Source organism: Neomonachus schauinslandi, chromosome 9 (assembly GCF_002201575.2).
Source record: "Neomonachus schauinslandi chromosome 9, ASM220157v2, whole genome shotgun sequence".
Classification (NCBI taxonomy): Eukaryota; Metazoa; Chordata; class Mammalia; order Carnivora; family Phocidae; genus Neomonachus; species Neomonachus schauinslandi.
Window position 1 is genome coordinate 11,228,325 of NC_058411.1, and position 26,528 is coordinate 11,254,852.

General features: G+C 51.2%; 1 protein-coding gene across 1 annotated transcript in view; it reads right to left on the minus strand.

Annotated features, from left to right (window-relative positions):
* The window catches only part of RIN3 (Ras and Rab interactor 3), an 80,099-nt gene extending 54,011 nt beyond the window's left edge, over positions 1 to 26,088 (minus strand). Inside the window, exons 1-4 of the mRNA XM_044918050.1 lie at positions 26,085 to 26,088; positions 25,863 to 25,920; positions 19,770 to 19,977; positions 6,790 to 6,907 (exon numbers count right to left, since the gene is read on the minus strand). Of these exons, the coding sequence (XP_044773985.1) occupies positions 6,790 to 6,907; positions 19,770 to 19,977; positions 25,863 to 25,920; positions 26,085 to 26,088 (388 nt within the window). The remainder of the gene's footprint in view (positions 1 to 6,789; positions 6,908 to 19,769; positions 19,978 to 25,862; positions 25,921 to 26,084) is intronic.
* Positions 26,089 to 26,528: the final 440 nt, after the last annotated feature.

A 26,528-nucleotide genomic window follows, 5' to 3' on the forward strand; every position in this document is an offset into this window, starting at 1 on the left:
AGAAAGAAAGAAAGAAAGAAAGAAAGAAAGAAAGAAAGAAAGAAAGAAAGAAAGAAAGAGAAAGAGAGAAAGTTAGTTCACCAGAGTTTTACAGTAAAGTTCTTGGAGTTAAATTATCCAACGGTGTATTTTTTTTCCTGGGCCAACCCCAATTCTGGAGGCCAAAAAGGGAATGGCTGAAACCAGAAAGAAACAAACTGTGGTTAGCTTTTAGCCCAAATCTCCCTGGGTAACAACCACTGCTCAATAAGAATGAATCAGCTTGTTAGCGGAGTTCTCTGGGAGCGAGGCGTTGCAGGAAACAATGGTTTTGAGGTGTAAGTTGGTGTTACTCAATCCCCATAGCGAATTATAACTGCTGGTCTTTCCTGAATGCTTCTTCCACGCGGACGTGGGGATAGCTTTTCCCTAGAAAAGCTATCCCCACATCCAGGAGACAACACGATGATGTTAGGAAGTTACTCCAAATCTCGGTCCAGGAGACAACATGATGATGTTAGGAAGTTACTCCAAATCTCGGTCCCAATGTGTCTTTTCCCCAACAACACCAAGCAATTCTCCTCCACCAGCTGGGCAGCCGTACAATCCACCCCCATCCTGGCACCATCCACCTGCAGGTAGTGTGGACCTCGCAGGTTAACGGCTCGGCCCCACAGGATAGCCCCCTGCCCCCGCCCCTGCAGATGCCAACTGCAACTCCGGTGGTCATCTGCACTGGTGACCCAACAGGGAGAGGTGGGATGTTCTGATGACTCCCTTCTTGGCTCAATGAGTTTGCCAGAGCAACTCACAGAATCCAGAGAAAGGTCTTACATACTAGGTCACCAGTTTCTTATAAAATGATATAGATGGAAGGGGTTGCCCAGGGCAGGGGACGGGGAAGGGGAGGGGAGCTTCCCCACCCTCTCTGAGCACCCTACTCTCCCTCAACCTCTACATGCTTACCAACCCCAAAGCCCTCTGAAACCCATCCTTTGGGTTTTTGTGGTGGCTTCAGTATGTGATGTGGGTATGATTGACCTTGGTGGTTGGTTCACCCTCCAGCCCTTCCCGGCTCCCTGGAGTCCAGGGTGTGGGATTGAAAGGTCCAACCCTCGAGTCATGTGGTTGGTTCCCTGGGCAACCAGCCCCCCCGACCCCCCGCCGTCCTTGTATGAAGTCTGGTGTGGTTCAAAGGGGTTTGTCATGAGTATCGAGACACCTTTATGGCTCCTACTGCTTAGGAAATTCCAAGGGTTTGGGGAGCTCTGTGCCCGGAACTGGAATGGAGACCAAACATATATTTCTTATTATAAATCATGGTAACACAGTCACGACACTGTTGAGTGCTTCCCACGCACCAGGCAATACTGTCCCCTGTCCCTGCCTGTATTAGCTCTTCTATCCTCCAGCAGTGGTGCTGCAGGTGTTCCCGTCTTGCACACGAACAAACCGACGCACAGATAAATTGCTTGTCTGATGTCGCAAGGTGACAGAGACAGAAGAACGCTGTAGGACTATCTGCCTTCCCAAAGCACATGCTCTCAAAAGAGGGTTGCTTTGACCAGCGTGTAAGACTCACCACAACCCAGCACCGCCTCCCTGCTAAAATAGCAAGAGCTTGTCTTGTTCGCTCTGACCTCGAGGCTAGTAATAACTGTTCCTTACCTTTTTATGGACTTAATAAATACACTGTGGCCCAAATACAGGTTAAGTCTCATCCTAGGATAATGGTCAACTGGTGAAGAAGGGGTCAAACCCAGGAGCAGCAATGCAAATCTCCTGTGTGGACCTCAAAGGCATTCTGGATGACATTCTGACCTGCCCATACATATGGATCTCTGCTGCTCAGGAAAACTCATCTAGAATATCTCTCCTCCTTGGTGTAACAGTTCCCCCGGTCCAGTGGTGATAACCATCAGCACCAATTAGCATGACACCCACCACACTTACCCATGAGGTGGGCTCCACTCCTAATCACAAGTGCATCTATCAGCTTCAGCTACTTGGCCTAAAACCTCAGACCTCAAACTGAGAGAGCTGCTCAGGGCAAGAAGAAAAAGCAACTGAGCTCGGCAGGCCAGCCTTTCTAAAGCCAGGGGGTCAGCCGGGGTGGCAGGGAGTAGGCAGGAAGGACGGTGGGGGCGGAGTGCCAGGCAGTCACTTTCTGCAGGGGTCACACCACACTGTGTGTCACTGTCTGATGGTTCCCCTTCTGGAGATGGGGCCAACTGGTTTTCTTTCTTTCTTTCTTTTTTTTTAGCAGCCAGCAGAGAAAATGCCATCACGTGACTGTGTCCATGTCACCATCTTCAAGGGTGCAGATGAATGAAAAAGTAGCTTGCGTCCCCTCTGCCAGGTGGTTAACTTTGGCCATAAAGGGGCAGCTGGCCTAGCCTCCATCCATCCTATGCCCTGCTCCTTTGTCCCCTGGGTCCCCTGCCCCAGGGCCTCTTCTGCTGGCTCTCCGCCCCCACCTGCCACACACAAACATCTGACCTCTGAGGGTCCCTGTGAAGCTAAGTGGCGACCCAGACCCTGCAAAGCCGTCTTTTCTCCTCCGTGCAGCAAGAGGAGGGCTGAGGATGTAGCAGCTGGTGACGCTCATTCAAAGGGCTGGCTGCCCCGCCCTGCGGTCCCCCAGCCGAACAGAGGACAGCACTGCAGTTCAGGGCTGTTTGTCCCCACAGCACCAGTAGCCCCAGCTACCGGTTTGGTGTTTGGCAAAGAAACTCTCAACAAGGAACCAGAGGACCATCCAAGCACACAGAAGCACAGAGGGGGCCGAAGTGAGCCTTTCTGGTTGAAAGCAAACAGAGCAGGGCCACAGATGAGGCTGACCACCCACATTCGGGGGATTCCCTCATCTCCCTCCTTCGCCCGAGTGTGGGGGAATCCCAACAAAAGGCCCCAGGTCCAGGCCTGGGCCTTCCCCTTGCCCACTTCCTCTCAGGCTGACCCCCACTGCGGCCACCACAGCCACAGGGGACTCAGAAGGCTGGTGGCTCCCTCTTCACATAAGGGTCTACAAGACGGGTGCACACAGCGGTTGGGATTTACCCAGAGCCTGGAACCCTCTGTGTAGGCTCATTCCACTCTTCCTTTTGGCTTCATCTTGCAGAAGGATTAATAATAGTATAATAATAATTATAATAATAATAATAAAAACATAATTATAACCCTCTGTTGTGCTCCAGGTACTGTCCTAAGTACTTCATTGTTTTTTAAAAATATTTTATTTATTTATTTGAGATAGAGTGAGCATGAGCAGGAGGGGGCAGTAGAGGGAGAGGGAGAAGCAGACTCCCTGCAGAGCAGGGAGTCCGATGCAGGGCTCAGTCCCAGGACCCTGAGATCATGACCTGACCTGAAGGCAGACGCTTAACCACTGAGCCACCCAGGTGTCCCTGTCCTAAGTACTTTAGACACACTAACTCCTTCAAGCACCATAAGGGAGAGACACCATTATCCTCTGTATCGTAGAGGCCTGGAGAAGTTAAGTAAGGCCTAGAGAGGTGACATAGGTGGTAAAAGGGAGAGCTGGTATTCAAACACAGGCGGTGTGGCTTCCACAGTCTGTGCTCAATCACCATGTGAAGGAGGAAGGTATGGAATGAGGAAGAGGGAGCAAACAGGTCAGAGCAGCGAATCAACATGGAAAAAGAAACACATTACCTGGTACTTTCTTCATGTTGTCCGGGTTCAGGGGTCTGAGGTTTGGGGAGCAGTGGAATAATATAAAGAAAGAGCAAAATAAAACACATGCAAACTTATAGAGAACATCTGTGTAGTCACAGGGAATAGACACGAATCGTGATTGAAAGTTACATTACATCAAGCAATTTTGGTTTGAGTTTTGATGGTCTTTTCAGCAAGTTGAGCACTGAATGTTTAAAAGTTTAAAAGTGGGAGGGGCACCTGTGGGTGGCTCAGTCAGTTAAGCCTGCCTTCAGCTTGGGTCATGATCCTGGAGTCCTGGGATGGAGTCCTGCACCCGGCTCCCTGCTCAGCAGGGAGTCTCCTTCTCCCTCTGCCCCTCATCCAGCTCGTGCTCTCTCTGTCTCACTCTCTCTCTCTCAAATAAATAAATAGAAATCTTTAAAATATAATTAATTAATTAATTAATCAAAAGTGGGAAATGAGATTCTACCACATGGTCCTGGGAGGAAGATATGCACCGGGGAAGTAAGCTGCCTCCATGACCAGGTGCCCTGGGTTGTCCCCTGGGCTCCTAATTGGAAATGAGGCACTGCAACCAAACACGAAATCCTGGTTCCACTGGGTAGGACTTGTGCATCCTTTCTGACCAAGTCCCGAAAGGCCAGGGGGTGTATTTGGGTTGGAAAGACCTAGAAGTGATTGCCCTGGAGTCTAGGATGGGGAAATGGGACAGAAGTGTGGGGCAAAGGAGAAAAGCACATCTTCCACACGTTCTGTCAGTCCAGCTTGGTTCCCTTTTCCTCCGGGAAGCCTCCCCTATCAGCCTGCCCTTGAACAAAGCTCCCTCCTTGCACTTCTAGAGCATCTGTGTTCTAGAAGTGCTCAGCAATCCATGGATTAAGCAATCCATGGATTAAATCCAAATCTGTGTTCTAGAAGTGCTCAGCAATCACCACTGCTTACCTTCAGCTACTTGCCAGAGGCTGGTGTTGAAATTCACGAGCACAACTGGCCCTCAGGTTTCTAAAGGGACTGTAGGTAAGTAGGGCCTGGGCAGGCAGGTCTTTGAACCTGGCTGATGGCCAAACTTGCACCCAGGGGTCTGTGTACCCCCAGGCACCTGCTGAGAACGTCTGAGAAAGGGCCCAGGTTCTTGGAGAGCACTAGGCGCCCCAAACAACCTCACCCTTCTGCAGTCATTAGAGGGCGCTGTATATTGGTTTGGGAAAACTATGACCCTCCTTCTTCTTTGAGATCCCTACATTTTCTTCCCTGCTGGACACTGCAGGACAGGGATCACTGAGGTTTGCTGTCTAAAGTAACAACCCCACATACTCTACCGCCTTACAGACTCGCAACAGTTCACCAGGATCCAAGTCCTCTGCTTCTGCCTGTGCACAGGCCTGGACCACATTTCCCAGTCTCCCTTGCAGTTGGGTGTGGTCATATGACCGAGTTTTAGCCAATGGAATGCAAGCACAGGTGACACACCCACTTCCTGGACAAGACCTTGGTAAGACCCTCCCACAAGCTTCCGGCCTCCTCTTGGCTGGAGCCCACCCTGGGAGCCCGGAATCCACCTGCTCAGCCGCAGAGCCACTGTCGGCCAGGGTCCCTGGAAGAGCCCTCCCCACTGATGAGGAATCTTGCACAGGAGCAGGGCACTAGCCTTTTCTGGGCTTAATCCATGACAATTTTTGTTATTATTGTGGCAACTAGCTAATCGTCCCACTTCCACGTTCTGCACAGCGCGATTCTTCATCTCAAGGTCACCCTGTATTGTTACTTTTTTATTGTCCCCTCCCTCCACCTGAATGTGAGCTCAGAGGGGCAGGGGTTGTGTTTCGTCCCCTGCTGTGTCCCCAACGGTGGAGCAGCTCCTGACACAGGGGTGACACTCAGCAACTCTGTGCTGAACACACAATGAATCAGGGTCTCTATGGCAAGGCCCCCTTATAGCAAGAAAAGCAACCTGTTTCTGCTTTCACTTTCTCGTCCACCTCTGGAGCTAGAAGATTCACTTTTCACTGAACGAATACCCACCCTGCGGGACCCAGCCTGTATTCTCTCCTCTTTGAGGCCCTCTTGGAATCCTTCCCGCTGTGGTCGGCATCCCCTGTGTCCCTCAGCCAGGGGTCCTTCTGCAGTCACACTTGTCACACTGCACAGCAAGTACTGATGTCTGTGTCTCTCCCACCCCATCATGTCCCCCCCCCCCAGGTAGACTGGGAGACCCTTGAGGCCAGGGCTTACTCATCTGTGCATCCTCCCAGTGTTGGACCAAGTGCTTCCTGAGAAACAACTAGTCCAAAATATTTAATAAATATCTCCAAAGTATTTATTATATTTATATGTGATATGAATATATAATATTTATGAAATACTTAATACATATTTTATCATCTTCTTTAACTCTTTTCACTCTGCTTCTAACTAAGGGTAAAAAACTTCCCATAACCCCATGGATTTATAAGAGGACCTAAGCTGACGTCTGGAATGTTCTATAGATTCTTCTAACTTCTAGGCTTTTTGGAGCTTAATACTTTAATACCCATAAGAGGCCCGGATCTTTTCATTGCATATCAATACAAACCTGCCCTTGATTGGAGGCCCCCAAACATTTTCCCACCGGGGCCCAGGCCTGCTCCTGGCAACCCTGTGCACACACGGGATTTCTGGCTTCCAAAGTGCTTTCCTGTTTGACCCTCACAAAGGCCCTGTGACTCAGGCAGAACAGTGACTACTATGTGCATTTGACAGATGAGGAAACAGGCTCAGGGAGGTGGAGTGACTTGTCCAAGATCATGGTTTGCGTGTGTGCTGAGCTGTCTCTAGGACCAGGGACCCAGACAGTTCCTCTCCTTTTCTTCCTTTTCTCCAGCCTGAGCTGACGAGAAGAAACTTCACAGAGACCACGAGGAAGCAAAGCCACCACGCCATGACATGCGTGAGCGGAAGCTCATACTGACTTGACTGATAAACTGAGTTCACAACAGCTCTGGCCAAATAACTTCGGGGGATTGAAAGCTCCCCGCTTCTTCTAATTTTAAACCCCTCTGGCCTGCCGGGAGTGTCTGTGGCTGCATGGCATAGCATCTTCTGCTGCTGCTGCTGTGTGGTCGGGGCCAGCACAGGAAGACAGGTACTTACTCGATTTTTCTTCTTTAACGGTGTATTCGAGCACCTCGGACGAGCCCTCTTTGAGGGAAGGGAAGTGGACACAGAGCACCAGGTGCTTCAAGCCGCTGTCCCGACGGACCAGGAACGTCTGCAATGGAAGAAGGGGGGCAACTCCATGAATCAAAGATTTGGGTGAAGGTTAGAAGGACAACAATGGGATGGAAGTCATCCAGAAGGTTCCAGAAACAAGGAGGCAGTGTCGGGGAGTCAAGCATTCCTCCGGAGATCTGGGGATTCTGCCCTGAGAGCCATGTGTCACCTGGCCCATGTCCCCTGGCTCCTGAATCTCCATTTCTCATATGCCCACAGAGGAGGTCCAACTAAATCAATGCTTCCCAAAGAATTCTGTGTCATAGACACAGAGTTTGGCAGGGGTGTTTAACAGGCAGGTTCCCGTGCCCCAGCCGTGGGATGCTGTTGGGTGGGTGGGGCCCAGAATCGGGGTATTCTGATATGGGTAGTGGTCCTGCATCCGCACTTAGTAAAGCTCTAAGGCATGGGGAGTCATGTTGATTTTCAACTCACACCCCAGCATGTATGCTCACCTCTACCCTCCCCCCAACCCTGGAGTCTAAGCCTCTCCCATTCAGGCCCCAAGTACCTGGGCTGGAGCTGGCCTCTCCTTCAGGGGTCCAAGGTCAAGCTGCCTTCTGCCCCCTAGGCCGGTGGGAACCAGCTGTGTGTGAGGGAACGTGAGGGCGAGTCTGTGCATGGGGGTGGGTGAGTGTAGTATAATAACAACTAGATCTGGTCTTTGTCCCCAGTTCCTGGCACAGAGCTTCAAAAACCCTTGGAATTTCCTGGGTGATAAGTGTCTTTTATTATTCATAATGAGCTGCTTCTGACCATACCTGAGTTCACACTAACAGGTGACTCATGGTGGGCCCCTGGTATCAAAGGAAGGTCTGGCCACAGAAAAGCCAGCCAGGGGAATAGAGGGTTGGAACTCCCAGGCCCACCTGGACCTCCTCCGCTGGGGAGAGGAGCTGGAGCTGGGATGGCCAACAGGTTAGTCCATCTCGTCTGCGAGATAAAACTCACTGGAAGCCCTGGGCACTCAGACTCCATTGGAGCTTCCTCGTTGGTGAAAACACAGACGTGCCCGGAATCTGCCAGGGGAGGGTGTGGGCGCTGTTTGCCCCTTCCCACCCCAGACCTCACCCCTCTTTGTCCCTGTCATTGGCTGCTCTTGAGTTGAGCCCTTTAGAATAAAAGGGTCAACAGAAATAGTGCTTTCAGGAAGTTCCCCGAGTTATTCTAGCAAATTGTCAACTCTGAATGGGGGTCGTGTTTGCAGCCAAGTTAGAAGTGTGAGTGTGGGTAGCCTGGGGGCCTCACTTCTGTCTGGCACCTGAAGTCCGGGCAGCCTTGTTGGGGACCCTGACCTTTAACTTCTGGGGCCTGCACTCACTCTGGGTAGTGTCAGAATGGGGTTGAATTGTGGGACACCCCACTGGAGTCGGAGAATTGTTGTCGGAGCAGAGTGAGTGAGTGTGTGTGGGTGGGTGGGGGGGGGGGGGAGTATGGATTGAGTGAACTCTGGGCTGTCCCAGGGCCTCCCACCTGGAACTCTGGGACAGGAGGCCTGAGTCGCAGCTGGTGGTGCCCCCAGGAAGGCCGACAGCGCAAACCCGGATCCTTGATCCTGAGCCGGGGTGGGAGCTGAGGCTGGTGCCCCAAACTGAAACCAAACTGGGGGGCGGTGTCTGTCTTTGCAGGGAAAGCACACCCTTTACACATGTGGTGCCTATGTGTGGGGACACCTGCCCAGTGGGTCCCTTGTTCAGAGGCCATGCACGTAGCCGAGCTGCCTCTCTCTCGACCTCGAGTGTCAGGAACGGCACAGGAAGGAGGGCCTGTGTTGCTCAAACTGTGGGTCATGACCCATGGGTGCAAATGCCACCCACTATTTTTATTTTTTCAAAATAGAAGAGAATCGAAGATGAGAAGGATGCCTATGAGAAGGATGGACTCTTTGTCAGAGAGTGAGAAAAAGAGAGAGAGAGAGACCTACAAAGGGCCAGGGCCACAGTCCAATGTAGATTTCTTTCTTACTCTACTGGCCTGGCCTTCTTCCTTGACTCTTTTGACCCGCACTGATCTCTCCCTAGGTTGACTGCAATGACCAAGCATGGTTGCTGGCCTCAACCGCGGACCTCCTTGACGCTGCCCTGCAAGCTAATTGGCTCTTGCATACCCAGCACGCACTTATTTCTAGATTTCTTCACTCTGCTGACACATCGGTGTTGTGTTCCACCCTCACCGAGAGAAAGAGAAGACAGGAACTGCTCCAGCTGGGAGGAGAGTCAGTCTGTCACGATCTGTATCTTTCTTGGGCTCCCAGAGGGCCCCAAGCAGCCAGTCACGAGCTCCATGGCCCTGGGTAATTCTGTGGCTTCCCTGAGCCTCAGTGTTCTGATCTGTCAATGGGGATAACAACACCAAAGCACCCAGCAGACACAATAACCCAACCACAGCCCCGCCTCTCCGTGTTGGAAATCCTGGGGTCGCACAGGAAAGCCCCCAGTGGGATAATCGGGTCTCCACTGATGCTCCCTGAGGATTAACTCTCCGTTTGCCCCCCGCCCTCCCACAGCTGGGGTTTGTTCTTCAGTCTCCCGGTCTCAGGCTCCATAGCGAACTGGGGATCAGTCTGCTATTCGTGTTAATTGTGAAAAAGAACCAGGAGGGATCTCCTTGGGAGAGTGGTTCAGCTGATGCTAAGGAGCCGGAGGCTGGAACAGTGGCTCCCACCTGTGCTCTGGCCGCACTCCTTCCTTACATTTGGCCCCACTCACTCCTCACCGCAGCCCCGTGAGGTAGGGACTTACCATCCGTCCTTGACGGGGGAAGACTCAGGGCATAGAGGGGCCGAACACACCCAGGGCCATGCCGATGGGAAGCGCCAAAGCAGGACGCAGACCCAGGTGTCACCGGGAGCACCTCGCTTCTTTATTGCTGTCATGTCTGTGTCATCTACTCATTGGGGGGTGGGGTGTGGACAGGGGTGGAAAGTCCCCCAGGCTGGGTTCTGACCAGTCCCCAGTGCTGAATGCCCAACACCCACCCTTTCTGCACGGCCACAAAGCCTCACGTAGCACTTCCTTCTACCATGGCCAAGTCCTGGGGCTCTTATCTGAAAAGCCAAGATAAGGCACTGGGGGAAGATGGGGGGGGGTGGGAGAGGTTGTGAGCTAGTGGGGGCAGGTTGGGGAGGGAAGCTGGAGGAAACCTCTGACCCTTCCTGCCTAGTTAGCCAGGAGGGAGGGGGACACAGACAAGGGTCTGCCTGGGCCACTGTCCTTTGGAACAAGAGAGTCTGTTCCATGTTCCCCTTTGGGGAGGCTTAGCTGCTCAGCTCGTCACAGGGTCTCTCTTGGGAAAGATCCCCAGACAGCACCCCAGACGCAGTGTTGCTGTGTAGCAAAGCGAGGAATAATGCATAGTGACCCCTGGCTTTCTAGGTAATGGGGAATCTCCTATGCTCCACCTCGGGGTGGCCTTGGCCTATCCCCTAAGGAGGGTCTGTCCACAATGGTGGTTGCAGATGAGTGCACAGGAGGCTGAAGGGCTGGATGGGCCACCCAGCGCTCTTGCTCCAACACCCCTGGGGGTTCCATGTGCAAATTCTTCAAGCTCCCTTTGCTTCTCTTTCTACCCTCGGCAGCTAGCTTTTGAGAGATGCAGGGGGACCCAAATCCCAGCTCCACTACGCACTAGCTGTGGATCCACGGACAAGCTGCCTTTAGTCCTCCGGGTCTCAATCTCTTCATGTGAGTGTGAGAATGATAATATCCATCTTTCAGGGTTGCTGTGAGAATTGCTGACTGTGTAAGTCAAATGCCTGACACCGAGTGTGCACTTAATAAAAAGTACTTACAATCTTTATTATTGGAGTAGACTGCTCTCATTTACTGAGCACTAAACCACATGCTAAGATTTTTATATGCATAATCTCATTTGATAAATAAGTAATTATTAGCAAGATGATTACTATGTATCTTTTTCCAGAGAGGGAGATAGGAAGAAGGGACTCACGGACCATTCTCCTGTGTGGTAGATTAAAAATGGCCACAAATTCCTTGCAGCTTCTCGCATCAAATTTCCCCACACCTGGAAGGGGTAGCCGTGGGACTTGCTTTGACCAAAAGAATGCAGCACATAGGGCACTGTGGGGTTCTGAGACTAGGCTGTAAGAGGCAGGTCAGCTTCCACGCTCACCCTTTGGGACCATAGCTGTCACGTGAGGACCCCAGAGTGAGTCTGCTGGAATCATGTGGCCCAGCCAGCAGCCCGCACCAGCCAAGTAAGTGGGCCCACCTCAGGCCAGCCAGCCCCAGCCGAGCTGCCGGCTTACTGCGGCTGCATGGCGGACCCCAGGTGAGACCAGCAGTAGAACTGCTCAGCAGAACCCAGCCCAAACTGCTAACCCACAGAATCGTGAGCAAATCAAATGGTGACCGTTTTAAGCCACTGAAGTTTGAAGTGATTTGCTCTGTAACAGTCACTAATGATAGAGCCACTGGGTGTATGGACATGGGCCCCATCCTTTGGGTACCTGCTCCTCTCTTCCTTCTAGGAGGTGCTGTGGGCGGGTCTCCAGAGCTCGGGGGGGGGGAGTTTGAAAGCCAGTGATGTGCCCAGCTCCCCACTCTCCAGCCAGAGGAACCAAGATCCAGAGATGACAGAGACCTCCTGAGGCCACGTCAGTCGTTAGTGGCAGAACCAGGACAAGAACGCAAAGTCAATGACCTTCAGGTCACGGTTGTGACCATTGCAGGTCACATCCTCCAACCCAACCCACCCATGAGTGTCAACTGAGCATGCGTTCTATGCCAGGCATCAGGCTAGATGTTTTAGATACTTCGCACCAACTCTCAGCCTGGGGCTTGGAGTATTTTACCCATTGTACAGATGGGAAAAGTATGGGGGGAGGAGCAACAGAAAGACAGGGAAAGGGGAACGCTCAGAGCAGCGGGCCTTGGGGCCCTTCCATGTACGACTTCGGCCTGCAGGCTCTGGAGTCAGATGGTCTGAGTTCAGTCCTTAGCTTGGCTACTCTGAGCTGTGTGGTCTCTCTGGGGCTGCTTCTTCCTCTGGAAAATGTGCTCGTAATAGTTTTTGCCAGGGACAGTCGCTATCAGCTCCCCAAGAACTAGTCTTTTCCCTTTCTTGCCAACTGACTCCAATTCCGATCTGGATGCAATGTATCCTGCCGCAGGAGGATTTGGTCAAAAGCCAGTCATGGTTATTCTGCTCCTTTTTGCCATTCACCCCCTTTCCCAGCCTCCCTTGCAGTTAGGGGGTGTCCAAAAGGGCATCTAAAAAAAATATTTGTTTCCTGACCAAAAGCCTGCTAGGAGAAGAAAACCTTTTGCCTGTGACCTCTCGCCTTTGAATGAGTGAGATGGCTGGGGCTGCAGCAGCCATTTTGTCACCATGAAGTGACAAATCAGAGGCCAAAAAGCCAACACCTTGAAGATGGGGAACAGAAAGGTGAAAACACCCTGGGTTCTAAGGATATCACTTAGCTGCTAAACTAACCCTGGACCCCAACGTCCAGATTTCTCATTAGATGAACAGTAGTGGCTTTATGGCTGAAGCTACCATAGGCTGGGTTTGTTGTTACTTGAAGCTGAAAGCATTCCCAGCTGACCCAGTTGCCTCGAATGATTATTTTTTTTAAAGATTTTATTTATTTATTTGACACAGAGAGACACAGCGAGAGAGGGAATACAAGCAGGGGGAGCGGGAGAGGGAGAAGCAGGCTTCCCGCCGAGCAGGGAGCCCGATGTGGGGCTCGATCCCAGGACCCTGGGACCATGACCCGAGCAGAAGGCAGACGCTTAACGACTGAGCCACCCAGGCGCTCCTGCCTCGAGTGATTATTAAAAGACCTGCGCAGGTGCCTTCAGCAGAATGTCGGCTACATAATAAGCCTCAGTATATGGTGCCTCCCCTCCCCAGTGCTCCTCTACCTGCCTCGAGTCCTGAGGACAAATGGCACAGAACCCCCTCCTGCAAGAAGGTAGCATTCCTATCTTCAGCAGTTCATGGACGGCTCCATGAGTCAGAAAGGAAGCACGGTGAGACACCAGGCACCCAGGATAAGGACAGATATCCTCATTAGCAGCTCCAGACTTCAGGCCTCAGTGTAGAGTGAAGGGTTAAGCTCAAGGTGGGGAGTGAGGGACCAGGAGGTGACAAGTGCAGCCGTGGGGGCCTTTTTTGTCCCCCTGCAGGGGCTACCCAGGGTGATAAGGAGTGGAACAGTTCAGTCATTCCCCCACCCTCCCCCACTGCTCCTAAAAGTCTTCCCCGATTAACCAGGCCGCCAACAAACCTTGCTGTGCCCCAGTGTCCTCACTCAGCCTCTCCCCTCTATGGGAACAACACAGTCTGGTGCCTTGTTGAGCCGACATCTGAGTCATCCCACTCCTTCTATTCCCTCTTCCCCCACCCCCGCCCCCGCTTTTGTCAGCTTTCCCAGTGCCCTGCATTAGAAACTCTCAGAAAGCAGAAAAACCCTCTTCCCGCAATTGTACAAACTGACTGGGCCATGCCCACTCTGGGGGTCCAGTTTTCTTTGAAGAGCTAGGATTCTCCTGTCCCCACCCCCAAAACAGCTGTGGGGTAGCCATCAGAGTGCAGGGCTGAAAGGCAGGACACTTGGTGGCCCTCCTAGTTCTGCCCCTGGTTTGCTGTGTCCTTTGGCAAGTCACTAACCCTCTCTGAGCTGGCTTTTCCAGTCTAGTGAGGGGCTGAAGGGTCCCAGGACTCCTTTCTTCTCGAAGATACTCTCCCAGAGCAGCATCCTGGGGTCTTTCCCAGATCCTGAGAGGCTGGCACTGAGTTTCCCGGGGAAATGACTGCAGTCCACGAGGTTGGAAGAGCCGGCTGTAGGAACCTCGCCCTGCCTACCCTTAGCCAGAGTGGGTTTTTGGAAAGACAAACTGATTTCCGTAACAGCTGGGACAGAATACGCTCAGGGAGAGAATTATGCAGCCTCCGCATGCCCCTCCTCCTCTCCAAATAAATATATAATAACCCAAAGCCCAATACACCATAATGATTTTACTGCTACTATCCATTTTTGGCCTGGACACTCCAGAGCTGTCTGCTTTTCTACTTTGGTTATTTTAGGACTATTTTCCAGCTGCTTGGGGGAAACTTTCCAATCATGCCCATCGGAGCAGTCACAGAAGTGGCTGGTTCTTCCCAGAGGCCAGAAGCTCAGGGGCTGCCAGGCCTCTGGAGGCCGGTGGTCCAGTGGGTCAGTGGCCAGAGCCCACTCTGGACACATGTGGCCCACCTTTCCCATTACTTCTACTGAAGTGGTAGCCTGGCACGGAGGGGAGTTTCTCAATTACCTAGGGAGTTTTTTGGGGTTTTTTTTAGATTTTATTTACTTATTTGATAGAGACACAGCGAGAGAGGGAACACAAGCAGGGGGAGTGGGAGAGGGAGAAGCAGGCTCCCTGCTGAGCAGGGAGCCCGATGCGGGGCTCTATCCCAGGGGTCATGACCTGAGCCGAAGGCAGATGCTTAACGACTGAGCCACCCAGGTGCCCCCCTAGGGAGCTTTTTAAAACATGCTGATGCCTGAGCTCTACTCCAAAAAAAAAAAAAAAAAAAAAAAATCAGCATTTCTGGGAATGAGGCCGAGACATTTTTAAAGCCTTTGAAGGCAGTCAGTTGGTAAGTTCAAGTCACACTTCGGCATTTAGCAGCTGATTACACGGGCAGGCTCCTTACCATCAGAGCTGACTTTGCTCACTTATAAAATAGGAAGCCTGCCCCCTGTTCTACAGGGCTGTTGGAAAGATGAGAGAGGGCGCTTAAGGCACAACAGACCTGCGGGAACTGTTGACCGTGCTTCTTTCCTTGCCCCGGAAGGGGCAAGAGAGGGGCTGCACTGATGCTTTTCCAAACGAATCTTGAATGGAATTGGCATTCCTTGGGCTCACACCTGGGGAAGTGCCTTGAACCACCTACATGGCTGGTCCATATCACCATACAGGCTACTCCGACTCTTAAGCTAACCCCCCACTACAAAAAGCAATCTTACGAGAGATTTCTTTCATTAAAAACTATCTGTTGTCCTCCAGGCCGTGGCACTCCATACTCCAAACCAGTAGCAATAAACACACATAACACCCAGATCTTGCTTTCTAATATTATTCTCTAATAAAAGGAATCAGAGCTCCTTGGAGAAATGGCTGATTCTAGGATTGGGACAAGGAATATACAAGACAATCCTGGAGAATGCGGTGTCAGGAAGTAAGGAAGCGCTCCAAAAACCAAACACACACATACACACGCAATGGTGGCCGTATGTCAAAGGGACACGGGAACCAACTGAAGGAGCTCCCGATGGCCAAAGCTGGAACAATCTGAGCAACAGAATCATTAAAGTAGTATTAATTATAACCCAAAGCAGAAAGGCAATATCCACAAGTCCATATTGCTACAAGTAAATGATGTAATAAATAAATGAGTGAAGATGAGACTACGTCTCTTGTGCAGAAGAACTCCAAATAATTTATGTAGATAGTCAAGGAACTTCCTGATGATGGGCTGTGCATAGTGACTTCCCTCCAAAGAGGGCAGCATAAGGGGAGGAAAGGTTCACTTTACAGAGGGGAAAGCTGACAAGCACCTCGGCCAGGTGATCCAGGTAAACACGGATAGTAAGTGATAAGTCATGTTGATAGTAGGTACTTCTGACATGATGTGATGAGAGAGAGGCACTTTACTTCTGTGTCTTCCGCCCCCAAACTCATAACCCTAGTCTAACCATCAGATAAATCCCAAGAGAGGGACCCCCTACCGAATACCTTAAAATACCTCTATTCCTCAAACCTGTCAAGGCCACATCAGAAACAAAGAAAGTCTGAAAAACTCTCACAGCCTAGAGGAGCCTGAGGAGACACAATGACTAAATGTAAGATGGCGCCCTGCCTGAAATGCTGCAACAGAAAATGGACATTAGGTAAAGCCTAGGGGCTTTAGTTCATATGAATGTATCAAACTTGCTTCATTAATTGTGACAAATGTATCCTACCAGTGTTAGATGTTAACAGTAGCAGAAACTGGGTGAGGAGTATTCAGGAACTCCCTATACTGTTTTTGCAACTCTTCTGTAAATCTAAAATTTCTAAAATTAAACTTAAAAAAAAAAAAAAGCACCATTTGGGTGAAGAATGAATAAAGGCGGCTTTTTGATTACCTTGTTTCTGGATATACACAAATCAAAAATGGGCCAGTATGTTCCCAATACCTTATCAGAGAAGCAGACTGCAGAGAGGGGAGATGGGGAGGGGTGGAGGAGGTGGGGCACGGTCAAGATCACAGAGATATTGGGGGGTGGGCAAAGGAGCCAGATGCCTGGTCTCCTGACCATTCGCCTCTGGACAGGAGGAAGCATCCTCCTCATCAGGAGAGGCGCATCTGCTCCAATTCTGGGGTCCAGGCGATCTCTGAAGACCCTTCGAGCTCTCACAGCCTGGGGCCCACCTGTGGTGTCTGCACCATTTTTTCCCCCATTTTTTTAAAGTACTTTAAAAAAAAAAAGATTTTATTTATGTATTTGGGAGAGAGAGAGAGTGCATGAGCAGGGGGAGGCACAGAGGGAGAAGCAGACCCCCCGCAGAGCAGGGAGCCCGATTCGGGGCTCGATCCCAAGACCCTGGGATCATGACCTGAGCTGAAGGCAGACACCTGACCGACTGAGCCACCCAGGCGCCTGTGTCTGCAGCTTTAAAAATGAGGAAAGCATTGCCCTGGCTGAGTTTCAGTGCTGGGATGAAGTTACCCAGCTGAAGGTCACACCCCGTAGACTCTGTTCTCACTAGTTGTGTGGCCTCAGGCAAGTGAGTGAGCCTCTCCTCACCTTTACTTCTTCAGTGGGGAAATAAGGGCACTAATAATACCAACCACCTGACAGAAATCACGGTGGGGATAGATAAGACTGTGCAAAGAACAACCCTGGGTAAAAGTTGGCCAATTGTTCTTATCACAGCATGAACTTCGGGCTTTGCTTCTGCTTGAAAATACAGATGTGAAGAGTCAGGGATGAAGGAAGAGAGGGAGGGGGCAGGGAAGGCAAGAGAAGGCGCATCTGCTCCAATTCTGTTGTCTTCAGCGCTGGCTCGGAGACCCACCAATTCTCCAACAGACCCTCTCTGCTCCCCCATCCCAGTCCTGCCCATCCACCCTGCAAGACCCAGCTCAGCATCTGCCTCCTCCAGGAGGTCTGCCCGTATCACCCCAGAGCTCGACATCTCTTTCTGGCCACAGCCAGATCTTCTCATCCTCAGGGCAGAGAGGAGGTACTGGAAGACAGATCCTCACACCCCACAGCCTTGAACCAATGGCTCTCAGGAGTCAGTGGACAAGGAGCTTGCTAGTTTCTTGGGTGGGATGGCCTTGAGATATGTGTTCCACACTGGTTCACAGAATGCTCCAGCAGGATCCAGCAGGATCCAGCTCCCCTTGCAGCCTGTGGTAACTTGCATGATCACATACCTTTTATTAGCTGCCCCCCTTCCCTGTCTTATTTCCCCTGCCGGCTTCCCTGGCATCACCTCTCCAATTAACCACTTGAACTCAAATCCTTGTCTTGGGGTCTGCTTCTGGGGAAGCCCAAACTAGGGCACTCCTCTTAAGCTCAGTTTCCTTATCTGTAAATTGGGGATAATGGCAGATTCAGAGGCCACCCAGGATTATCACAAGGATTCAATGAGATGACATCATATAGGACTTGGCATTAATGCTAGTACAGAGCCCCGCATCAAGAAGCAATCTTCACATAGAGCCACTCTTGTTATTTTGATTTGGGCTTATCTTAAACTTTTTGAAGACAGGGCTGACCCCTGCGGGCAGAGCAGTCAGGACTTCGGCTGGCCCAGCCTGCCCTGGAGATGCACTTGCCTCTCCCACGAAGGGTCCTTACTGTCTTGTCCACCCGCATCTACGTCCATGCCCAGGACACATCTCCCCTAGTGACCAAGAAAGGCCCAGAAAATGGCCATCCCTCAGCATCCAAACCTTGCACTTGGGCCTATTTTTGAGCCGCATCCCCCCAGGAAGGGCCGGAAGTCCCCTCAGAACCTAACAGGGAAGTGGGTGATTCTTTGGTTGACTGGACATGTTGGGAAGGTTGACTGGGACACTCGCTGGCGTAAGTCCCCGATATTATTTTCAAAATAGAAAACCTTTTGGTGGGGAGGGACGAAACAACAGAGCTTGTTTTCTTGAGGACGACAGTCAACCTGACTGCCCCCGGAGCCCCCTCCCAGCTCCCCCCTCTAGAGGGATCTGCAGACTCCCGGGCTGCCCCTGGTGCTGCAGTGGGGCTGGCCTGGCCCGCAGGGTGCCTGCCACCATACCCAGAGGAGACCCCCCCTTGGTCTCAGCAGGATTCTGCTGGGCTGTCCGGCCTCTATGGTCCCCACTCCCCCTGGTAGGGGCTCTGTGGCAAGGGGAGGTTGGAACTTTGTTGGAGGGCCCATAAGTTCCAGTAATTCCGATTTTCAGGTACAACCGCTTACTTGATGGATTTTTATCTCGTCCTGAGCCCCATGTATGTGGGAGCTTGGACTCTTCCCCAGATGCAGCGCCCACAGCACGACCTACCGCACTGAAGGCGAGCCCAGTGGCTGAAAGGTAGGATTCCCTTTGCACATGCAGATACGACATAGCCCAGGAGCAGCCAGACTGCCTGGGTTCAAATTCCAGCCCTTGTTCCCTGAGTCACCTGGGGGAGGTCACTCAATTTCTTTGCATCTCAGTTTACCTCTTCTGTAACATGGGCCTGATTGCAATGCCCACGTCAGAGGGCTGCCGTGAGCACACACGGTGCTGATTCGCGTGCACGCCCTCGGTGAGTGCCTGGGACATAGTGCTTGACGGACCCCAGCTGCTGTCACCGGGGGACTCTGCAGATAATGCCTGCAGAGACAGACCATGCGCTTGGAGCAAACACGGTTTCCACAGTGGACTGGTGACTGCCGGGGCCAGGGGAAGAAGGCCTGGCTGCTTTAATGGATGCGGGGCTTTATGTCGGGGCGATGAAATGTTTTGGAAGCAGACAGTGGTGCTGCTTCTGTGAACAGACTAAATAGTGTGCTTGAAAACGGCTCATTTTCTGTGATGTGACTTTCACCTCAATAACAAACAAAACCGAAAAAAGACTTCTGGGAAGTAGGTGAGGGGAAAGAGAACAGGTGGCAAAAGCTTTGAGAAGACTCTTCACTTCTGTCCAGCTTGATTTTTTTTTTTACAGTGACTACACATGTTTGCCACTTTTATAATTAAACAAACTCAATGTTTTTTAAAAAGGAAGTGGCGTGTAAGAGAAAAACGCGTGGGGTGGGTGGCATTTGATGGGTTCTGACTCACATTTCACTATCTACCTATCTTCCTTCCCCTGTGATGCTCATAGTACCCAGACCAGAGTACCTTCACTAACAGCCCCACTTCAAAGTGAGAAAAGTGAGCCTCAGAAAAATCTAAGCCCCTTGGCTCAACTCACAGAGCCTGGCTGCAGAAAAGCTTTTGCCTCCATCCCACAGCCCCTGCTTCTCATACGTCAACTAAGGGGGTGTGATATGATTTCTCAGGTACCTCCAGCTCTGATCCCCTCTGGTCCCAGATGCGTAGCTGACTTCTCCAAGTGTCAGTCCTGCCTCTTCAGTGCCCCAGTGCCCACACAGCCCACGCCAGCCACACAGTCCCCTGTTCTCCAGGGGGGACACCTGCTCTCCAAAGCAGGAACCAGATGTCCCGCCAGTCTCTCACTCCTGCGTTCTGGAAAAAACACCCCAGTCGAAAAGCTGACCAGCCCAAGAAAGGAAAGCAGAGGCCAGCTGCTTAGGTGGGAGCCCGGGCAGCTCCTTGCAGCTGTGTCCGCCCACCACCGGCCACAAGGCAAAGAGACCCCAACTCACCCCAGCCGCCTCCTGCAGCAGGATCCTGGCTGCCTCCGCCCGGCCCAGACTGAGCTGCAGCCACACAGGGCACGTCTTGATGAGCTTCTCCAGGACACTGATGCCCCGCTGGAGAAGGCAGTTCTTCGGGGCGACCGGCGGACAAGGCCCCACGCCATCCTCCTCCTCCTCTTCCTCTCCCTCTCCTTTGCCAACATCTGGAATAGGACTGAGAACAGAATCAAATGATCAGCCCCTCCTGCAGCCAGCCCACAGAACTGTGTATAACAGATGCAGATTCAATTAAACCATGCTCATTCATTTAGCATCGATGAACCCAGCAGTCCTCTGGGGAATTAAAAAATAAACAAACCATGATCTTCACCTTAGGGTGCTCATAATAAAATGAGTTGGATCTACACAGAAGCAACCAGCTGAAGCAGAAGATTGGGATAAATATAACGGGAGCACCATGCAATAGAAGTAGCTAATTCCAACCCAGGTTGGCTTCAAGGGAAACACATGGGGCGTTTGAGCAGAGCTCTGCAGAGGATTTTTTAAAAACTTTCAAATTGAAGTGTAACTTACAGTGAAACGTACAAGTCGTTAGTATACATCTAGACAGATTTTTATATATGTCTATACCCATGCAACTACCACCCCGAAAGAGATGGGCTGGCCAATAACGTAACCACTAGCCACATGGGGGTATTGAGCTCTTAAAAGTGAGTTGACAGAATTGAGACCTGCTGTGAGGGTAAAATACGCACAAGATCTGAAGTCTTGATACGCAAAAAAAAGACTGTAAAAGAGCTCATTAATAATATTTTACATTGATTATATGATGAAATGATAGTAGATTGAGTATATTGGGTTAAATAAAACATTATTAAAATTAATTTCACCTATTTCTTTTTACTTTTTTAATGTGGCTACTAGAAAATTTAAAACTACATTTGTGGCTTGCATTATATTTCTATTGTGCTGATACAGACATTTCCAGAAGGCTCCCTCGTGTCCCCTCCCAGTCAATACTCTCTGTCCCTCCCCCCCCGCCCCGGGGTTAAGGACGTAACAGTCAGGGAGGGGGAAAGAGGACAGTCACAGGCCTGAGAAAGAGCAAAAACCCAAAAAGAGGTCCAGTTTAAGAGATCTCGGACCCTCCCCCAAAATGCTCACTCCACTGGACCCCCTACACACACTGGCAGGTCAGTTTTGATTCCGAGGAACTAAATCTCTCAGGGTATCTGCAGGGGTGAGAACCTGCATCAGACAGAGAGAGGTAGTTACACAGGTAGGAAGATGTGGCTGCTGCCTCTCTTTTGCCTGTGTCCCTGGCTAGCAGTTGCTGTAAGGAGCTGCTGGGGAGTGGGGGGAGAACGAAGCCGGGATGAGCCCCGTTAAAGGCACAGGAGAGTGGAACCAGGTGGTAGGGGAGAAGGGGTAAGAGGCCTGCAAGACCCAAAAGTCCTGAGGAGGGAACAGCAATTCCTGAAGGGAAGGACTGGGTCCTGGCTAAAATTCCCTCCTGACGCCCCCACTCCCAAATCCTCCGAGAAGCCTTCCTTCTCACGGATGCTGTGTGTGCATGGATACTTGTGGATTTCCCCGCCGGGTCCACACTGAAAAGTGTGCCCAGTCACCAGGACAACAGGAGTGTCTGAGGCAGCTGCAGGCACTGTGGGGCCGGGAGGGGCAGTATGGCGGCCCCATGGATGTCCACAGGCTGTGGAACGGGGGCTCAGTGGGCCTCATTTGGAGTTCAAGTCCAGGGCAGCCCAGCTGATACTGACGCAAGCTCTTCCCAGGCCCTGAAGTACACGGTCATAGCATCTCCTCCGGGGGAAAGAACTTAAGAGGCTGGAGGCCAGAATTACCCAGAAAAGAAGCACCCTGGGGCCTGTTAGTTTCCTCTAACCCGCACCCTTGGAAACATAAAACTATCTTCTGGCACCAAAAGGCTTCCTGATCATCTTTAAACCTCCTCACTTGGCCGGGGGCCTTTCCCCAGGGGCAGATTAGGGCTCTCATGGAGGCTGGGAGTGAGAGCTCCCATTTCCTCTCTGCCACCAACTAGGCTTAGGCCTTGGCGAGTCCTTTCCCTCCGAGTCTGTTTTCTCATCTGTGCAATGGGCCAGGGGTGGCCTGGAAGATTCCTCCATTTATTGGGTGCCCCTAGGCAGGGCCTGGGCTTTGGGGACAAATGTCCTCATCTTCTCCTTAGAACCAAAGCCATTATCAAACAAAGAGGCTCTGGGAGAAAGGAGGGGTCTGTCTCCCACTCACTTGTACTATGGATATTTTTCTGAGGGCCTGCAAGCTCCAGATGTTGTTCTAGGAACTGGGTTAGAGCAAAGAACAAGAGTAAAAAACAAACAAAACCAAACAAAAACAACAAAACTCATTTCTAGGAGAGGAGCCAGATGACAGACAAGGTGATTGAGTGACCTAGAGTGTGTCAGGTCATGCTGAGCTATAACAAGGATGCAGATATTTGGGAAAGAGCAAAGGCCTTTGAGCCATCTGACTCAGAGAAACCTCAAGGAAGCCTGGGGGCTGACAGGTGCTGGGCCTAGGGGGTTGGGGCGTGGGGAGATCAGAGGGGGCAGCGTGGGGGTCCACATAAGGATGCTGGAACCACTGGCAGAGTTGACTCTAAGTCCATGTATATGAATGCCTTCCCTGGGCTGCTGGTTAGCAACTAGGCCACACCAACATGCAAGCTTCCTCAGCAAGAAATGGGCCCACTAAGACCTCATGGGACCTGGGTCGCTTCTGGGCCCACAGAGAGTCTTCAAAGATCCATAGAGATGAAGCCGCTCCCTGGCCCCAGTTCCCTGGAAGTCCCACCTGCGTCCTGAGGACAAGGTGACCAAGGAGAAACTCCGTCCAGGCTCCAGTGTCAGAGGGACCATGACATCTCTCCCTTATGATCATGTCCCTTCCTGCTCTAAACCCTTCAATGGCTCCCACTGCCTAAAGGATCCAATCCAGTCTCCTTATTGAACGCATTCCCTTTCTGAGCCCCACCCTGCAATGTAAACTCCCCGACAAAGGGCTGCCCTCCATCCCCTCAGCAAAACCTGCATTTCCCCACCTGGTGCTCCTGAGGCTCAGCCTGCTCTACCCACTTGTGATTCCTACAGGTTCCCTGGTACCAACATTTTCTCCAATGGGCAGGCAAAAGTTTAGTGGATTGGACCAGAAAGCAAGAACCATAAAAGGAAAGATGGATAAATTAAACGTACCAAATTTAAATTGTGCCATCAAAACACTTCACGAAGAAAAGGAATACTCAAACCACAGGCGGGGAGAAAATATTTGCAAAGCATACATCTAATGGAGAACAAGCAAGTTCGTTGTTAAAAATGGGCAAAAGATTTGAAAATACCTCCAAGACGACATCTGAATGGCCAATAAGCAGGTGAAAGACTACTCGACATCATCAGTCATTAGGGAAATGCAAATTAAAGCCACAGTGAAATATCATGACACAACCACTAGAATTTCTAGGCTAAAATTAAAAAGACCGACAACATGGGCGCCCGGGTGGCTCAGTTGGTTAAGCGACTGCCTTCGGCTCAGGTCATGATCCTGGAGTCCCGGGATCGAGTCCCGCATCGGGCTCCCTGCTCGGCAGGGAGTCTGCTTCTCCCTCTGACTCTCCTCCCTCTCGTGCTCTCTGTCTCTCATTCTCTCTCTCGCAAATAAATAAAATCTTAAAAAAAAATTTAAAAATAAATAAATAAATAAATAAATAAATAAATAAATAAATAAAGTAAGCTCTAGAGGTGCCTGGGTGATTCAGTCAGTTAAGTGTCCGACTCTTGATTTGAGCTCAGGTCATGATCTCATGGTTGTTAGATCAAGCCCTGCATCGGGCTCCACGCTCAGTGGGGAGTCTGCTGGAGATTCTTTCTCTTTCTTTCCCTCCCTCCCTCTCTCTCTCTTCCCCTCTAATAAATAAATAAATCTTTAAAAATAAATAAATAAATAAAAAATAAAAAGACTGACAACATCACATGTTGGTGAGGGTGGGAAGGAACCAGAACTCTCCCGAGTTACTGGAGAGAATGTAAATTGGTACCATCACTTTGGAAAAAGGCAGTTTTTTTATAAATCTAAACATACACCTATCATATGACCCAGCCATCCTAGTCCCGGGTACCTATCTACCCAAGAGAGATGAACGTGAATGTCCACACAAAGACCTGTACGTGAATATTCTTCGCAGTTTTACTCATGATAGCCTGCAACTGGTCCAGGTGTCCATCAATGGGAGAATGAACAGCTGAAGCAGTGTATCACCCAATACAATAGGAAGTGCTGATCCACACAACCACATGGATGAGCCCAGAAACGTGCTGAAAGAAGCCAGGTGCACAAAAATACATACCATCTGAACCCATTTGTATGAAGTTCAAGTGGTACACTGAGATATGTGTATTTACATTTTATCATCTGGAAATTTTACAGCAAAACAATAAAAAAGAACAATAAATAAACACTGAACTCTAGTTAATGATATATATACTAACATTTTCGGGGGTGCCCAAAACTGTTTTTGAAATGCATTTAAAAAAGTAAGATGGGGACGCCTAGGTGGCTCAGTCGGTTAAGCGTCTGCCTTTGGCTCAGGTCATGATCCGAGGGTCCTGGGAACGAGTCCCGCATCAGGCTCCTTGCTCAGCGAGGAGCCTGCTTCTCCTGCCTGCCACTTCCCGTGTGTATGCTCTCTCTCTGACAAATAAATAAAATCTTAAAAAAAAAAAAAAAGGTGTTCCCTGCAAAATTCTTTCGACTCTTCTGCACGTTTAAAATCTTTTATAGTACAGTGTTGGGGATAAAGTTCTCCCCATCCCTTAAGACCCATCCAGAGGAAGCCTGTCTGCTGTATTAGAAGCCCTGGTTTCGAACCTAGGTTGTGTGACCTCTGGCCAGTTATGTTACTTGTCTGGGCTTCAGTTTAAGTGTCTGTAAAAAGGTAAGAATAACCCTTACCTAATAGCGAGACAGAGAGGTGGGTTGAGTGCTTCGCACAACTCAGTAAACGTTAACTATTGTTTTTCTATCATTCCAACCCTCCAGTTGCGATTCTTCGCATTACAATTCTTCCACTTCGTAGCCTTGATTTTAGGAGTTGGCACATTTGATAAGAGCGACCGGGTAGATGTCTGTGTGTTGCACTTGGCTGGTACCCAAGAAAACATCTGGCCCCAGAGGTAACTCGCAAGTTCAAGTGCTGTGTGGGCTCAGCGACAGTCCCTGGCAGTTAGAGCGGCTGTGGCCAGGCGGTTCCATAGCAGTAATCACAGCAGGAAACAAGGCCTGACACGGTGTCGGCTCTGGGTATCTCTCCCTCTGCCATTATGCTTATGCCCGACAGCCCAGCCCCAAGCTCCATCATCGGCACGGGCATTGTGCAGTCCCAAGTGGGTGCCCAGACAGCTCAAGTGACCCAAGGCCCAATGTCAGCAGGGACTCAGGCATCAGAGGGTCTGGCCCCATGGCCCTTCTTTGGCCTGGTCATAGCAGGCGCCCTTGTCACTTTGTCCCTTCAGGGCTCTTGTGCTCCCGTGACTCGGAGCAAGGCCCAAAGCTCCCCCAGCCTCAGCTGCTCCTTCTCGAGCTGGCATCTGCTGGCAGAGCAGGGGACCCAGACATCCATGTCCTCCCCCTCAGCAGCCAAACTCCAGCTGAAGGCCCCACAAAGGCAGCCACGGGAACCTGGGGGAATGAATGGGACCGTTAGCGAAAAGTAATGAGCCTCAGAAACTTTAGAGCAACTCCGCGGGAAAGAGAAATTGTTCACGGCCAGTTTCCTTCTGCTCGCTGGTGGGGAGGAGAGCTCCACTCAGGGCAGCTGTCCTTGGACACCAGGCTGAGCCCCCCAGAGGCGGTGTGGTCAGACACTCGGGAAGACCCTTCCCCTGAGCTGCAGGGACCCAGCCTGGACGCAGAACCGGGTTCATCTGGGGGCACTTTCTCACCAGCTCCCTGGAGGAGGAGTGAACTGGTGCGTCCGCAATCCCCTGGCCTGGTGTGTGTGTCCCCGTCACAGGTGCAAAGAGGAAAGCTCTGCTCTGGGGCGGAGAGGCTGCCCCAGGGGGCTACCCGAGTGTGGGGTCGGAGCGGGAGGGTGACAGCTTGGGGTGTGGGGCATGGCTCGACACTGCCCGTTTGGAAGGAAAGCATGGATGTTTCCCAGCTCACAAGGGCTCCCGCAGCTCGGGAAGTTCCAGTGATGCCTCCTTGTGAGGGGAACTGACTTAGCCAGAACTCGAGAGGAATATGGGATGGAGAGAGAGGACCGGCAAAAGGCCACCTTGGTCCCACCCATGATCCCAACCCCAAGCAGCTTCAAGACCAAGCAGGTCTATCAAGATGGAAAGCTGTGGTCCCTGCCCTCAGGGGCTCTCAGGCCTGCAGGGACCAGATGTGGCTCCAGGGGTAGAAATCATGGGCTGGCCCGATCACTCTGTACCTGGTGCATGGGCACACAGGCAACATGGGAGGCCGGATGGGAAGGGGCCCTGGGAATGCAGGGCAGCAGCCTGCCTGTTTGATGGACAAGGAGCCCACAGCACGACCACATGTGGGTCTGTTCTAAGTACTCCACGCAGTCGCCTAACTCGGCCGACCTCACACCTATATGCCTGGGTTGCACTGTGTCCCCCAAAATGGTTTGTCCAAATTTCAACCCCTGGTACCTAAAAATGTGACCTTATTTGAAAAGAGGATCTTTGTAGATGTAAATAAGTTAAGGATGAGATCATCCTG